Below are 17,222 nucleotides of genomic sequence, written 5' to 3'. Positions count from 1 at the left end.
TTACCTTCTCTCTAGTTGTAAAATACTTTTAGTCCATTTAACTATTCTTTTAAATGCCTATCTGAAGCAGGTCTGCTCTACAGCAAACTTGATCAGATGCATTTAACTATTCAAACCGCTTCATGTACATACTACTCAAAAACTATCTTCCCCTCTTCCTTGTTAACAGAATTCTGATACTAAAAACCCCCAGAAAAGAATCATAGAGTCAGAAAATCATAAATATCTCACTTTTTTTTTGCCATTTAATGACCTACAGGTACACATGTGACTCAATTTGGGCCAATGACACGTATGAAGTCAGAGCATCCAAGAAATAAATATATTTTCTGAGTATCCTCTTTGCTGTTGTTGTTGTTGTTGCAGACACTCTCTATATATTTCAACTTCTGTGAGAAGAAGAGCTAATTGGAACTATGGTAACCATTGCCACTGGAAGAGCATCGGGCTATGGCACAGGAGAAAAGATTTTTTTAAAGCATATATGGTTCTAAACTTGGTTGTCCAACTCAAAGCAACCAGACCACAAGGCAACAAGAAGTTCCCACTGAACTTCTTGTCAAGTAAGCAAGAAATATATTGTTAAAGCATTGTTGGTGACACCTTCTACTGCCTATAGTCAAACACATGAACTGACAAATGAACAAAGAGAGCCAGGTCTTTCTCGGCACAGAATGCTATGTCTGCAGTGCTGTCATTTCATCATGCTTTTAGGGTCATTGTCCTACTTTTCCTGTCACTTAATACTGATGGGAGAGGGTTGGAGAACAGCTGCATAGAGACAAGAAAGTATAGTTAAGAGGCAGAACATTATTTATACAGAACCAATAATACTTCATGGGTTGGAATTCATCAATGAGTCTGCCTACATTTAATGAGCTTTTATTATATACTGAGCACTGTGTTAGATGCTAGAGATTTAAAAATCAACAAGTTCTGTGTTTCAGGTGGGAGTGACTGACAATATGTAAATAAACATATACAATCTGATTGTGTTATGAAGAACTACAAGCTGGGGAAGGAGAATATTGGGGGCTAGTCAAGACAAAATAGTAAGAGAAAAAAAAAAAAAAGCTATTTCAGAACTTTAGGCCGAGCTGGATTTTTGGCAGTAACCACTTTTTGAGAGGTGATAAGGAAACTCTGAACTCCTACAACCTTATTAAATCACCCATTAATAATCCAAACTTAAAAGAGGGCATCAGAACAATGTTTACTTTGGGATTAAAAAAATAATTTACATCAGAAAGCTATTTTAATCTCTATTTGTGATGAATCAATCCATAACAGTTCACAAACTTGGAATTTTTAATAAAGAGATTATTTAAAAGGTTAGAGAATGCTAGCCAGATGGCCAGATGCTAGATGGGAATAGAAATTTAGAAGAGAAAAGGAATGGAAGATTAAAGATGAAACTGAAACAGATTATAGGCAAGAAGAGCTATGGGCTTGGGGGGAGCAAGTCATCAAGGAATCTGGAAATTTCCATGGACTACTACACTGAGGTCAGGAAATCCTTTTGGGAAGGGCAAAACTTAGGTGATGCATGCTTGTTTTCTCTCTCTCTCTCTCTCTCTCTCTCTCTCTCTCTCTGACATATGTGTACATCTTTATAGGGCCCAGTATAAATTTGAAACATATATATATATATATAATTCACAGTAATCAAATGGAATAGTATTCAGCCGTAAAAAAAATCATCATTTACAGCAATATACGTGGTAGATACTGTTTCAAAACAACCTGATTCACGATCCTTTTCAGAACAGGAAGAATTAGAGTTCTAGCCATTCCCGGCCTAAAAAGAGGCTCCGCAGCCTGGGAGAACTCCTTAGGGGAATCAAGTTTAAAAGCATAAGCTTCAGCTTTCTTTGGTTCTTACCTATGCTAGGAATTCTGAAACCCAGGAGAGGTGGGGCTCAGGGATTTGGAGGTTGGTAAATTCCTGGTTGTCCATTAAAGTTCGGATTTGACCCGCCCCCAAGTTTCAAAAGGAAACATTACTGAGTTCCATTTTCCGGGATATGTATTTCCTTTCTCTCGATCGTTGCAGATGTAATGATAAATACCATCCTGCTGCAGCCACAATTTCATGTTCTAGTGCGAACCCGGTGACTCTTAACAACAGATCCCACGCAGCCAGAAACCCCGCCCCCGCATGTAACCATAGGAACAGCTGACACGCCGAAAGCGGGAGATACCCAGTTCTGCCCCCTCCCTGACAGATATTGTTTCCCACTATCTGTCCACATGGGCGCTCCACCTTATTATTGGTTCCTGTGCCGGGACTGTGCTTTGCCCCAGCCAATAAACGCCCTGTGCACGTGCATTCTTGCGTCTGTCGATTGGTCAACACTGCTTGATCACGCACTGCCTACATGAGCTAGCCTTTGCGTGGGGGCGCCAATGAAATGATTCAGTGGCCATTTACAACCAATTGGCAAGAAGCAGGTCTCACAGCTGGCCTATGGGCGCGCGCCGAGGGTGGGCAGTCTCGGCCCCTTTCCAGTCCCAGTTAGGTTTGTTAAAGCGACAGGCCCCGCGGTGGGCTGGTGCTTCACCCGGCACCGCACAGCGGCCGCGGTGGCCCTTGGCGTGTGGCAGGCGCCCTTGACAGCGGCGCCTCTTTGCTCTGGACCCCGGCTCCCGGCCTCTCCGGACCTCAGTGGCGGGGCCGCGTCGCCGGCGGGATGGGTGGAGAGGCGGGGTCCACCGCGGCCTTGGGTCAGGAGGGCCGCGTGAAAAGCCTGGGTCTGGTGTTCGAAGATGAGCGCAAGGGCTGCTACTCCAGCGGCGAGACGGTAGCCGGGCACGTGCTGCTGGAGGCGACCGAACCGGTGGCCCTGAGCGCGCTACGCCTGGAGGCCCAGGGTCGTGCCACCGCCGCCTGGGGCCCGAGGGCCAGCGCCCGCATCTCATCCAGCGGCGCGGCTCCCCCAGCTGCCTCGGAGGTGGAGTACCTGAACGTGCGCCTGAGCCTGCTTGAGCCCCCGGCCGGTGAGTGAGCACTACTGCCTGGGTTCCCCGCCAGGCCCCTGGGTCCCAGGGTAAGGGCCAGGAAGGGGACATTCTCTGGAGGATCACGCGCAGGCAGAGTGCCCTCCTGGCAGGTGGGCCTGTCACAGGCTTCAAGAGGTGGACTTCCCAGTGGGGGTCGCAGATGAGGGGCAGGTAACAATGCTTGTGCCCCTACCTCACAGCAACCCAGAGATCAGACCTTGCGCCCTGCAGCATAGCCCTATGTGGCGACTCATTCTTGGCTGGCTGTGGTCGAACACCTGGTGTCCCAGGATCTTCTAGAACCCAGAAGGGAGTGGGTCGTTGCCATGGGGACCTGTGATTAGACTGTCAGGATCCAGGGATCTAGGTTCCTTAAGGCTGTGGGCATGGAGGGTGGAATCAGGGTCTGTAACGTTTCATTCTGATGCCTAGTGTTTCGTGGGCCTCCACTTCTTCCCGTCATGGACCTAGACACTCCTTGGTTCATGATGAATTAGCAGAAACTCAGTCTTGGGAAGAGGGAAGTAGTTCTTGAGAGGTGGTTCAAAGGAAGTGTTTCTAGACCTGACCATCATACTTGATTTCCATCTTTTGGGGAGTGGGGCAACATTTTTATTAAGAGTTCTGACTTTATCAGATATTGCCGCTTTTTTGTTTCCTTCACGTCCTGTTCCTCCTGCCTCTCTCCCCTTTCCCAAAAGGCCTTTGGAGACTGCCATCTGGGCATTTCTGGATTACCCCTTCCTGTTCTCTTTTGTGAAATCCAGTCAATTAATGTAGGCTTTTCTAGAAGTCACCATGCAAGGATCACTACATGGATGTTACATTCATAAGTACCAAAATTTATACCCTTAATTATGAAAATACCAAAAGTGAGTCTTTAGTTCCACCCCCCCAGGAAATTATTTTAAACTCTTGCCTTTCTGCCTCATCAGCTTTTAGCTATCAAATAAGATAATTTGACAAGTAAAATACATTATAATTATATTCTTAAATGTTGCTATATCTTTCACAAAATACAATGCAGTTTAGTCTTAATCCTACTATGGAATAGACCATCCACAGTTAAATCCTCCAAAGTGTTTGATAATCTGACTGAGCACAAATTTATAGGGAAAGCACAAATTTATCTGGAACCAAAGCTTTCTTTTAGGCTAATGAGAGCCCTGGTAGATGACAGTTCCTGCCTGCCCTCACACTCTTTTGTGAAGTTTCCAGAATCACCAGCAGGCCTCTCCCAGTGGTTATAGCCAACACAGATTTTCAAGATGGCTGACTGGGAAGAGGCCATGGAAGAGAGAAGTAAATTGGGTTTTGTCCAAAATTCTTAAACTTCCTGAACCCATAACTACTGAGTAAATAGTAGAAAATTAAAAGTAATTGAACCTAAAATTAGGAATGAAAATTGCTTTGGTGAAATCCAGCCTGGCAAATGGTTTTTCAATTCAAAAAAATAAGTCAAATTTTATTTTTTATTTTAATGGAATTGAGTCTCTAAACCTAAACAGTTTGCAAATCTTCAACTCTTTTTAGTGATGTATCATAACAAATATTAACAACAGTTACATATTTTTTAAAATCAGCCTCTTTTAGTTGATGGGGGTGGGGAGAGCACCCCTAATATTCGTAACTGGAAAGAAACAAGCAACTTGACACAGTCATAGGTTCTCAGGGTCACTTAATTCCAAAACATGTCTTTCAAAAGAGATTTTTAGAAATTTTGATTTCTGGAAAATGCAAACACTGGAATCTCTCCAGATATTTCTTTGGAATTACTAATCAAATCCAACTACTGTAATTGTCTTCATATGTTGATTGACAAATACTGAAAGATAGAACCATACAGTAGGTTTCGGTTCTTGGGCACTCAATAGCAGAGTGTAACCTTACATGAGTCCCTCCTCTTAACCTGAGCCCCAGACTCTGCCTCTAATGGTCTTCTAGACCCCACAGCTCATGAAAATCTTTAATTCTGAGCTTTGGTTGTGAGACCATTAGTAAATTAAACAAATTCCTGTGAAACTAGTCCTCAGTAAGGCAGAGAAGTAATGAACCATGAGAGCAGAAGCAGAAATATGTACATGGTTGTGAATGTTTTCATTAAAAACAAAGAGAATGAAATAAAGATTTTATTCCAAATACTATAGCCCATGTTTATCAGTTTCCTCTTCTTGTTTTTAATTATGTTTTAAGACAGTTGAAAGATTCATTTTTAGGGGAATAATGGATATGTTTCCTCTATGAAGGAAGAACTTAATCTCTTTGTCACTCCCTGTTGGTATCCTAGCCAACTCTGTTCTCCACATGCCTGTCATGCTTCCTCGTGACATGCCTTTCATCTAAGCCCCTTCCCAACTCATCTCCATTCCACCGTCAGGTCTTCAGTGCCTGCATAATCCTGTGTGGATGTTCTAGGCTCTAGCACTGTCTCGTAATTAGTTGTGTACAAGTGTCTGGTTGCCTTTTCTGCTGGTCTGAGGAATTGAAATTATTCATCTTTTTATCAACAGTGCCTGGCATATAAGCCCTATAAATTTTGAACTCAGATGAAACCCACATTTTTAAACATTTGTAAGTACTTTGTCGTGCTCTGCAATCTAATGATTACAAATTAGGATTTATAGTCCAGTTCTCTCTGGAGAATTGGGTCCTGAGCCTTTCACTGGATAGCTGCACTGTGCAGAAGCTCCCCTTGCTTACAGTAGTGCAGCTCTGCGTGACACTGTTGAGACCTGTAGGGCTGTTCGTGAGAACACCTTAGCCCCTGGGACTCACCCTATCACTATCATTTAATCTGATCTCATGTCCCTGTGACTGGTTATTGTTGACTTTGCCAACAAGTCACCCACCTGTGAAGTACAACTATGCAAATAGGCTTGTGACTTTTTTTTCTCCCTAATTCATTACACATTAAACACTGAAGGTAGATTTAGAAGACTTAGCAGGCCAGTAATATATTCCTAAAATTACACAGTTAAAATGTGTAAATTGTTTAAAGTCATGAAGCTCTAGTAATTAAGTTTTCTAAAAATTCCATTTCACTACTGATTTCCTGTCCTTCAAAAATTCAGCCTTAAATCTGAGCTTGAAATGAGAGAAAGTTTACAATATCTCAGGAAAGTCACCTGACCAGCACTGGATGCCATCAAGTCCACTTTGGACCTGAACTCTTAACAGATTGTCTATGTACATTCATCAGAGACTCCAGCAGTGTCTCTGGTCTTATACAGTCCACCCACACGCTGCATTTTTGGCCTTCTCACAGTCAGTACATGAAATAAAATGAAACCGGCAATCCAGAGCAGGGGAGGGGGTCATGTCCTTGCTTGGTAAATCCAAGTTAACTGCTAAGAAATCCTGTTAATCTCACTAGAGCTGAAGGGTAAATACCTGACTCTTGCTTAGTGACTTGTCTTGTTGGTTTGACTTTTTAATTTTATACTCACTATTAATAATTGTCAAGATTTTTTAATTTCTATTTCCACCTCTTCCCAAAGAATATAATGTGAATTTTATATATAAAAATAAATCTATCTTTTGCTAAATTAATTTTAGGTCCAATTTAATATTAGTATCTCAAGTTAACATAATAGAGTAGGATGTGTGTGTGTGTGTGTGTGTACTGCATATATATATTGGTGCCCTGAGCTCTAGAACTTCATGGTAATTACTTGTGTAATTGGTCTTTTCTGAGATAAAAAGGTGTGTGTGTGTGTGTGTGTGTCCCTCCATAGACGGCCTGCTTCTTACTTTTTAAACCTAAACTACAATTTTTACTGGCTAAAAACTGGTACACATTTCATTCTCTGAGTCTTTTTAATGAACTTTTGAACTCTACTGTGTCTTATGGCCAGCAAAACCTTCTTTAGAAAATGTGATTTAGGTTATGAAACTCTTTTACTAGTACTAACCTTGTTAAAATAATCTCTTCTACAGGTGAAACCATCATTTTATTGCAGCCTGGAAAACATGAATTTCTATTTCGCTTTCAACTTCCATCTGAGTAAGTAAAGCAGGATAGTTTGCAATTTTCTTGGCAGTGTGTCCGTCCCATGTCTGAGTCTTGTCAGGATCTTCTGGCTCTAAAGTGTATATTCATCCTCTGCAGCCCCTCCATAGATGGCCTGCTTACTCTTCTTCTTTCAACCTAAACCACCATTTTATAGAGTACTTTTCCCAGGTTGGTTAACTGAAAAATAAAGTCACAAATTAATGCCTTGGTTTGTTTCAGACCTTTGGTGACCTCATTTACTGGGAAATACGGAAGCATTCAGTACTGTGTGAAGGCAGTTTTGGAACGACCCAAGGTACCAGATCAGAGTGTAAAACGAGAACTCCAGGTTGTTAGTCATGTCGATGTCAACACTCCAGCATTATTGGTAAGTTCTTCCTTTTCCTCTTCCTCCTTCCTCTCTTTCTCGATTCCCTCTTCCCTCCTTCCTTTCAATAGTGGTATCTGTATTTTGACAGTTTAGTAGTAGTCTGTCCTGTCACTCTCTGATGGCTTAGAAAATACAATCTTGTCACCCATAGGCATTCACTATAAATATATGATTCTAGGTTGGGCAAATTACAAATTGTGTGTGTTAATACTATTGATTATGTCCCTGCTGTTCAGGGTTCTTTTGCCAAAAAGTTACACAGGCTTGAAATGCATTAATAAGGCTTAATAACAATAATGCATACACAGAGTGTAGTTACTTTTACCAGAGCAGCCACATTCACAGGACCGTGGTATTCTAAACTCTTCAATAATAGCAGGTTGAGGAACAGTAATTATGGAAGAGTATTAATCATGCTCAGCCTGTTATTGAGGCTCAGGCCATTATGCTATGTATCCTTCCATTTTGCATGTCATTTTCTAACATTAAGTAAGTGCATGCAGCTGCCGCCGAGATCCTTTCACTTATCATCTCCTTATGACAGATTTGGCCACATTAAAGCATTGAACTTCTAATAATCACTAGAAATACTGTAGACTGATAAGAAAGATCAGGCTATAAGTAACAACAGAATAGGCAAGATGGGAGCTAATGAGCTAGATTCTTTTATCTAAACCCATATTATCAAAATAATATAAAATTATACCTTGTACTTTCATGATAGCTACTAGGACCTAATGGTTCTTCATTTAAATATGAATGAATGATTTTCTTACTTCATAGAAAATACTGAGATAATTTAAACTTTCCATCATGGAATTGATGTGACAAAGATGTATTTTAGTATTATTTTTCTAGCCAGTGTTTTAAAAAACAAGGGAAAAGCCAACAATTAAAAGTTGTTTAACTCCTATTTTCACACAAAAAAAGAAGTGCTATTTACTTTAATTTTACCTTTGGTTAAATGATAACAAGTATGGATGTTTGCATGGTCTCTTGTATCCAAAATCATAAAGGAACCAGCATCCGACTGACCAGGCTTATAGCTATGACTTTACACTTTTTTAAAATGCTTGGTGATGCCAAGTGTCTTGCAATTTTTAAAAACAACTTAGAATATGGCAGTTTAGTATTCTAAAGGCTTTATGATCATCATGACAAATTACTTAAAGGGATTTTGTTTTTGCTAAAAAGAGGCACTCATTATCCCTTAGTGTTCTTTCCATTAAAAAAAAAAAACTATATTGCAAGTAACTTTGGGTTTTACAGAAAGCTTTGTGTGTATGCAGCTTGTAAACTAAACATTTAAAATCCTATGTCACTTTTCTTGGTATTTAAAAATAGAATAAAATACTATGATGGGGCATAATGTGTTTAATAACCTTTTTAGATCTGTTAACATATGTATGTTGTCACATTATTACTGTTTCACAAAGCCCCAAGACCGTTTGAAATTTCTGCTGGGTAATCATTTTGAAATAATAGGAAAAAAAAAAAGAGAGAGAAAGAGAGGAAAAGACTGCTTATTTCACATAGTAAATACCAAAACGAATATAACTTTCTGTTTAATTTTTGTATCATAATACAGCCTTTGCTTCTTTAAAGGGCTACTATATCATTTCCCAGAAATACAGTAACTTCAAAGTAAAGTAAGATGATGTCATGCTAATTTGAATCTGAAAATTCACCCTAGTGTTCTTAAGAGGGAAATAAGATTTAGTATCTGAGATGTCACATGAGACTAAGAAAGGTTGATATTTCTTCACAACTATTCTATGAAGAAAGATAATTTTAAGTTCTATGAGTTCTCTAAAATGATTTAATTAAGGTGGTTTTATTTTAAATTTTCAAGACCCCTGTATTGAAAACTCAAGAGAAAATGGTTGGCTGTTGGTTTTTTACTTCTGGTCCAGTCTCGCTGAGTGCCAAAATTGAAAGAAAGGGATACTGTAATGGTAAGCAGCCTGTTGGGAAGTTCAACTGATTGACTTATTCATTTTATTAGCTAATTTTACGTGATTTTAAACAGTGTTTTTTAATATACAAAGTATATCATATTTTAAATCACAAAGAATAATTTTTAATATAAAAATTGCTGTTCAAACATTTTTAAATGAATGAATAAGTTCTAGAAATACTTGGTATTTCTGACTTCAGTCCTATTACTTTAGTTTTAACAAAGAGTAAAACTAGAAGAGTATGTAAGTGCCAATATCATTGTTGCAAAAGGATGTCTAGAGTCATGTTGCTCAGAAGAGAACTATTGTAATATGAAAGTACTCTTAGTATCCTGATTTCTTGCTGGTTTGAGATTTACAAATATTTAGGCCTAGAATATAGAAAATTAGCAAATGTTAGTAATATTCAAATTTTAACTATCATTTGTGAAGGGCTTAATTCCTGTAGTGAATTTAGCCTCTAATCCTAGGTTATGGCTTGTTGGAAATGAGTGTGGATTGGAATATTATGGCATGATGTGTAATGTTGTAAAACTCCATCCATTGTATTATTTGTGCCTTAGCCTTAGTAATTCCTTAAAAGGCTTTGTTCTCCTGTTGGGAGGAATTTAATATGATAACCACTAGTGTGTTTGTTTGTAATCTGTTAAACTTAACATTAGTACTGAAATTATATACTTACATGTTTACCTTAATTTATATGCATACTGATAATTTACATATCTTTATATTGTTAATATCATTTTACTATAGAAAAGGAAATAATGCAATAATTAGAAAATAATATCAACATAACCTGCAGTGGATTTTCACTTATCTGACACATATTTACAATGCAATTTATCTATCAGGGCTTCTCAGTTCATTAATATTAGAACATTTCAGCTTTAATTGGTGGTGGCCCAGTTTGATTTCAAGGAGAACTTTTTGAGAAGTCTCTCAATCAATCCTGTTTTTGTTCTCTTTTTTAGGAGAAGCTATTCCAATCTATGCCGAAATAGAGAACTGTTCTTCTCGTCTGATTGTTCCCAAAGCAGCTATTTTCCAAACCCAGACGTATTTGGCTAGTGGGAAGACAAAGACCGTCCGTCACATGGTTGCCAATGTGCGAGGAAACCACATTGCATCTGGGAGCACTGACACTTGGAACGGGAAAACTCTCAAAATCCCACCTGTTACTCCATCCATCCTGGATTGCTGCATTATCAGAGTGGACTATTCCTTAGCCGTAAGCAGAGCTCTTTGTAAAATTAAAAATACTTGCGACAGAGCAATAACTGGAGCTATGTCACTGTCTGTGAATATTATTGCTTATTTAATACTTAGGAAAATGTCATTTTATGTCAGTATTACTACCAATTGTGAAATATATGAAGATTGGCCTTTGCTTTTACAAAAAACACAATCCTTCTGCCCAGGAAGATAATAAAGTAACTTAATAGGGATTGAGATGCTTTAAGGGGCCCTTGTCACATTGACAACATGTACATATATTCTTTATTTATTATTATAAACTCTTCAAACTTAAGTGAAGTACACTGAGGCCAGATTCCTGTCAGAGGGTACTCACTGCATTTTGTGTATTTCTCATTTTGTTTGCTCTTTATTTTATTTAGTCAGGAAAACTTACATTTGTAATGGGGGTGGGGCGGTTGGTGATAAAGGCATTTATTGCCTTGAAAAAAAATGTAATTAGGCCATCTCCTATGAAGCCTAAGTTAGATTTGTGCCTTTTTCCTCTATTTTGAAATATTAGGTATACATTCACATTCCTGGTGCTAAAAAACTGATGCTTGAGCTGCCTTTAGTTATTGGTACAATTCCCTATAATGGTTTTGGCAGCAGAAACCCCAGCGCTAGCCAGTTCAGCATGGATATGAGCTGGTTGACACTGACCCTGCCAGAACAGCCTGAAGGTAAGGTATTTTGAAGTTCTCTCATAATGAAGCTTTACATAGAAAGTAGCTACAGACAGGATGTATGAGATAATAATGCTTAAATGTTAATGAATACTGCTACTACAGCTACCCTTATTCTTTTCACTACTCAAGAATCATAAATCATTCCTGGAAGAGACCTTGAAATCTTAATTTTTTGTTTAGGACACAAAACTGCTGATGGCAGACTCAGGGATAAAGTGTACATCTCTTAATGACCATAGGTCAAAGTAAAACAATAAAAAATAGTCAAAATAAAAATACAGTGTTATATGCTTTTTGTAGCCACATTTCAGGGATAATTGTCTAAACTATAGCACAATCATCTCAAAAGAGTAGAATATAATTAATATTAGTAACGATTTAATAAAAACAATCAAATTTTTTTCATTGCAGTTGGCACAAAAACAGACTGATGAGAGGGAAATGCTTTATTTTCATCTTCAGTGTTGCTAAATTCCTTGTCTTTGTTAGAGTTCAGAGAGATAAATTAATTTTACTTGAATTTCTTAGCTCTAACTCCATTACTGTTTTAGCACCACCAAATTATGCAGATGTGGTATCAGAGGAAGAATTCTCTAGACATGTTCCTCCTTACCCTCAGCCCCCCGACTGTGAGGGAGAAGCGTGCTATCCTATGTTTGCCTGCATACAAGAATTCCGGTTTCAGCCCCCACCACTTTATTCAGAGGTAAACAAAGTGAAAGAAAATTAGACATTTATTATGCTGTCTGCAAATATTCATTTGCAGTCCTCCTTTCATGCAAGTGTCTGTTGCTGACTCATAATTAAAAGAGGATACATAGAAATGTGTTTTTACTGTGCTCATAGATTATTACTGATCCATTAGCACATTTTCCAGTATTTTCCATGGATCTATGGCATGTATATACAGTGTCATGGATTGATTTTTCAGATGTTATGTGACTATGGAATACCAAGAACATAACAGCCTTCCGGCACTTAGTAATGATAGGCTTTGGGCAACTTGGCATATAGCCATCATATAATTAGAAGTAGATAATAAAACCATTTTAAAGAATGTTGCAACTATAATCTTGCTCTTTTTTCCCCCCTTTTTTCTAAGGTTGATCCACATCCTAGTGATGTAGAAGACACACAGCCTGTTTCCTTCATTCTCTGAATGTACTTCAGAATCACTGTGTTCATCATCAAATTAGAATGTTGCTTCTTTCACCTGCCTTTCTGAGGGTGGGAGAGAGAAGGCTAACTTATAAGAACATAAGTAAGAATATGAGTGGGCCAATAGGATGGTTGTGCTAATTTATTTGTTCCCTTTGAAAAATGGGATGAAGATGTGAAAAGTCGAAGAATGTAGTGGAAGTCCTGGTGGTGGCAGAGTAAGTGAAGGAGTGCCTGTGCTGACCTGAGAGGAAGGAGCCTGAAACTGGTGGGAACACTGTGAGAGCATGCCTTTAAGAAGGCTTGTCAACGTGGAACGGAACAAAGGTGTCGTGAACTTAAGGCAACACGGACTAATTGGGAAAAGACAGTTGCAAAGAGCCAAGCAGCATAGAAATGTGTGTGAATGGCAAAGTGGCCTACTCTAAATACAAAGTGAGACCCTCAGGTTTCAGGGTCTTCATGATTTCTTTCCATATTAGCACATCAAGGACTAAAGTCCTTGGAAGCCTCCTTTCTTGAGACCATGCTCACGTAAAGGTCCTAATGAAGTAATGACCATTTTCACTCCTTCAATAGTAGGTTACAGTGTACTTTATAAGTTGGCTGTACAATGTCAGGAAACCTAAAGGGCTTCTGGAAAGCTTTACACTTCAAAGGGGAAAGGAGAATTTTAACATGAAAATGTGCTTTGTTGAAGACTGTACTATTTACCACCCTTAAGTACATCCACAGGATATATATTTGACTTTCCTCTTGTCTTACTTTCCTATGGGCACATTAAAAAAAGAAAAGGGGATCAAAAGCTTACATATTCAGGATGCCTTGATAACTACACAGTCAAAAACAAAAACAAAAAAATCTTAACCTACCTCTAGTGGGGTTATCAGATGTTTTTTAAACTCTAGGCCTGATCGCCCTTCTTCAGAGTTTCTGCTACTTAATGTAGCAGTCTTATCTATCACTGAATCTGAAACTAGACCAAGGGGAAAATCCACAATGTTAACATTAAGTGAAAATAAACATGTATACCTAAGGATATTTCAAAAAAATGCAGAATCAAAGAGGATAGAAACATCTTTTTTTTAAAGACATACATTTGATTTCTATCAAAAGGCTTAAATCGACTGATGGTGGTCACTGCGTTACACATTGTTTTCAAATTCTTAAGCAACTATTTAAACTGTGATTTTCTTTATTGTTTTGGTGCAATATTTTATTGTCAGTTAACCTCAGGATTTTCAGACCAACAGGATTGTGTTGCTGCTAAATGTTTGAGCAGTGTTTTCACTGTCCCCCTGTCCCCTCCTGTGCATGGTCACATGCTCACCTGCTTTTCCTTCAGTCTGTTGGTTCTGTGAACTGAGAACATTTCTGGACACTAAGTGGAAGGGAGATAGGGATTCCCATGATAGAGATTGTGGACCAGCCAAGTCTTAAGGGTTTGATCGAGAAACCCTGGTGCTTCCCAGGCATGATACTGTACTTCATTCAATAAAATGATTAACTTATCTTTAAATCAGTATGTTCACTTAGAAATAGAAAAATTCTACTATGGTTAAATTTTATATTTAGAAATCAGTTGGTCATTTGATCAGGGATTTTCTACAAACATTAGGTAAATGTGCGCTTTTCACCCTTCTCAGATACCTCTCTTCTCTGTAATCATCAAACACACTTGTTTCATGACAAGTCACTGTTTAAAATCATAATGCAAAACTGTTATATGAGTAATTGTGGTACTAGATTTGTCACAAAACTTTAATCCTTGCTTTGGTTTTTAGAGATTATTTTTAAAGTTTTGTTTTGTGTGTCTTTAAGCAGATTTGTGTATTTGAGTGCTGTCCAAACAGCTTTATTTTTACTTGAGAAAGATCATTTTCAGCTGTTTATTGACTTCTAAACTGAAGTTTACATGCCATGTCAAGACATTGTCCATCTCCACAAAACCAAAACAAAGGGAAACTGTATGGACAGAGAGAGAGAGTTGAGTTATTTGGCTCCATGTAGAAAAGCAACCACTTAATGGAATCCTTCAGTAGGATTGTTTTATCTCCTTGATTAGAGAAATCACAAAGTCCCCCTGTAAAATTGAAACAATTTTGTAGCATTGAGAAAATAAATCAGAGGTGTGACTTGATACTGGTCTACCTGACCTTAAGCAGCTGTAGGTTCAAACTGCATACCTTTTCATAATCAAAATATGAATACTGAAAATTACATTGGAACAGAGAAAACCTACAAATGAAGATAAAAATTTAGCTGCTATTATTTGTCTGTTTATTCCCCTCTTGTTCTTTAGTTTAAAAAAAAAGTGGCCTTAGAATTTTGTTTTTGATGCAAAAATTTAAAATTGAAAATGTGCATCTTTTGGCACACAAAATCCTTCCCTTGGCAAAACTGTTTGTGTATATATGTTTCTGTTTTGCACAATAAGAAACTCAGTAGGCAGGGGTTATGTTTTTGATAAGTTAACTATGAAAGCTTTTTTTTTATTTTTTATTAAAAATATAACAGTTTAACCCACAGGAAAAAAAAACTAAAGATTGTATTTTGTATTCTTGCTTGAACCCCATGGGTTCTTTTTGTTAATAAAATTATTCTATTAATGCTGTGAGTTGCTAGTTTTGTTTTTGTTTTTGTTTGAAAGACTATATTATTATAGATTGAAGGATAATCAATACCAAAAACCACAGTGTTACTAAAAGGTGGCTTTGTCTGTATCTGCTATCAGGAGGTAAGGAGCAGCCTAGGATTCTGACCTTATTTCTGCAGTGGACTCAGTTTCCCAAGACAGCCCCTAGCATTCCATGAAAAAAAGTACTTGAGATCTCAAGTAAGGAAGCTTAAGTTCTTTTGGTCAGTGGAGAGCATATCTTCGTTTATACCTAGATTATAGCAGCCACTCTCGAGCTTCCTGAGCTTTAGTATTTGCTTGGCCAGAATCTCCTCAGGATTGAGTTAGCAGGTCTGGTGGGCAGTCAAGGGTAACACTGACTGACGTAAGCCTCCCCTCTGTACAAATACTCATGGGTGCAAGTACTATGATTTGTACAAGGAAGATGTGATTATAAATCATCTCAGGGAAACTGCCCAGACTCTCTGTCCTGGAAAATTATAACCTTAGCTAAGCATGAAAAATTAGCCTAGTTAGATTGCTCTCCAGTTGTTTTTAATATATGAGATGATGTTATTATGTAATAAACAGGCTGTTTCTGCATTCATGTTTGTCATCAACATAACATGAAATGTTTTGTCTCAGTAAATACTAAGACAGAATCTATAAGATAGCCATTAAAGTTTCTGTAGTTTATATAAAAAAGTTGTGGATTATAGAATTAGAACTAGGCCGGACACTAACAAAGAAACTAGGACAAAGCCCTCAAGTTACCAATGAGGATACCAAAAACCCAGAGAAGTGTAAACTGAGAGCTTGGCCCACATTCTCTGTGAGGTCTCTGCTTGCTCTAAAATTTCCTGATTCTACAACTTTAAAGAAGTGATGAAAACAGTCATTGTTTTCAATTACACAGCTTAAAAGTTGCAACCTGGATACTAAGCACATCAAGAGTCATCAGCGTTCATATCTAAAAACCCTCCCTCCACAAAGGACACCAGTCTTTGTCTAAATTGCTTCCTAAGTATGTTTAATTAGTAGCTGGAATCCTTTCTTCACATACATCCAAGACATTTATATTTTGAAATAATTATAGACTCACAATAAGTTGCAAAAATAGTACAGCTAAGTCTTGTATACCCATCAATCACCGCCCCCCCCATGGTAACATCTTACATAACAAAAGTACATTAGCAAAATTAGGACAGTAACAGGGTACAGACAGCCAGTTTTGCATGCATTCATTTTTCTTGTGTATGTTTCTGTGTACAGTTCTATGATGTGTTATCATGTGTAGATTCATATAATCATCACCACAGTCACGTAAGGAACCACTCCATCACCATCAAGAAACTGCCTGGGGCTGTCCTTTGTAATCATACCCTCCTCCCCTTCCTTCCTTATCCCGGACCCATTGATCTGTTTTCCATCTCTATAATTTTGTCATTTTGAGAATGCTAGATAAGTGGAACCATTCAGTATGTACCTTTTCAAACTGGCTTTTCTCACTCCACATAACAACCTGAGATCCATACAAGTTGCTGCTCGCATCAATAGCTTGTTTCTTTGTATTTCAGCTGATACATTTTAAAAGAAAACTTAATTTTGCACTTAGCAAAGAAAATGTATAATAATTATATGCACATAATACTTTTTTTAAGATTTTGGTTTTGAGTTTGAAAATTTTATATATAAAATACATAAATGCAGCTTTACCCAAACTTTCAGAGGTGAATTTTCAGCTTATCAAAGTACTTAAAGTAATGTGAAGCAAGCTATCACATTATAAATGAGTTAAGACATCTCTCTGATGAAAATACAGACTGTTATTATATAGAGACAGAAATTTTATTGGGGCTATTTGTTGTATCAGCTTCTGAATCTGATACATTTTAACAGATTATTCAGGAAAGAGATTATATTTTCTGTATCTGTGTTAATGTCTGGGATGTTTTTTCTTTTTTCCTGTCTCCCCTTCCATTTCCTTCATCTACAATTGCACTTCTTAGTGTCTGATGATATGAAAAACCCATCTGTAAGCTGAGAAATGGTTTTAACTACTTTATATATGCTTATTCTTACTGACACAGTATTATAAAACATGGGCTTACTTGTTACAAGACTATTAAATTTTTTCAAGTGTGGAGAGCTTTTATTTTATAGAAGCCATTATGTAATAACTTAA

General features: G+C 37.9%; 1 protein-coding gene across 2 annotated transcripts; it reads left to right on the top strand.

Annotated features, from left to right (window-relative positions):
• Positions 1–2,485: 2,485 nt before the first annotated feature.
• Positions 2,486–15,031, top strand: ARRDC4 (arrestin domain containing 4). Of its 2 annotated transcripts, XM_081289954.1 has the most exons (8): positions 2,486–2,997; positions 6,937–7,003; positions 7,232–7,379; positions 9,235–9,337; positions 10,312–10,568; positions 11,097–11,256; positions 11,814–11,968; positions 12,365–15,031. In XM_081289954.1, exons 1-8 carry the CDS (start codon positions 2,691–2,693, stop codon positions 12,419–12,421), a joined length of 1,254 nt encoding a protein of 417 aa, XP_081146080.1. In that variant the 5' UTR covers positions 2,486–2,690; the 3' UTR covers positions 12,422–15,031. The 2 variants fall into 2 exon arrangements, with proteins under 2 accessions (XP_081146080.1, XP_081146081.1); XM_081289955.1 differs by lacking the exon at positions 11,097–11,256.
• The last annotated feature ends 2,191 nt before the right edge of the window (positions 15,032–17,222 follow it).

The sequence above is a fragment of the Spermophilus citellus genome (assembly GCF_964194105.1).
Source record: "Spermophilus citellus genome assembly, chromosome: 4".
Classification (NCBI taxonomy): domain Eukaryota; kingdom Metazoa; phylum Chordata; class Mammalia; order Rodentia; family Sciuridae; genus Spermophilus; species Spermophilus citellus.
The sequence above is the reverse complement of the archived record's forward strand: the minus strand, read 5'-3'. Positions and strand labels throughout refer to the sequence as shown.

What these genes read in the sequence shown, in the direction of transcription:
- ARRDC4 (XM_081289954.1), top strand. Translation starts at nt 2,691, where the DNA reads ATGGGTGGAGAGGCGGGGTCCACCGCGGCCTTGGGTCAGGAGGGCCGC. An exon ending in AAGAAAGGGATACTGTAATG is followed by an intron (nt 9,338 to 10,311) that starts GTAAGCAGCCTG and finishes TCTCTTTTTTAG; the next exon opens with GAGAAGCTATTCCAATCTAT. An exon ending in CCTGCCAGAACAGCCTGAAG is followed by an intron (nt 11,257 to 11,813) that starts GTAAGGTATTTT and finishes TTACTGTTTTAG; the next exon opens with CACCACCAAATTATGCAGAT.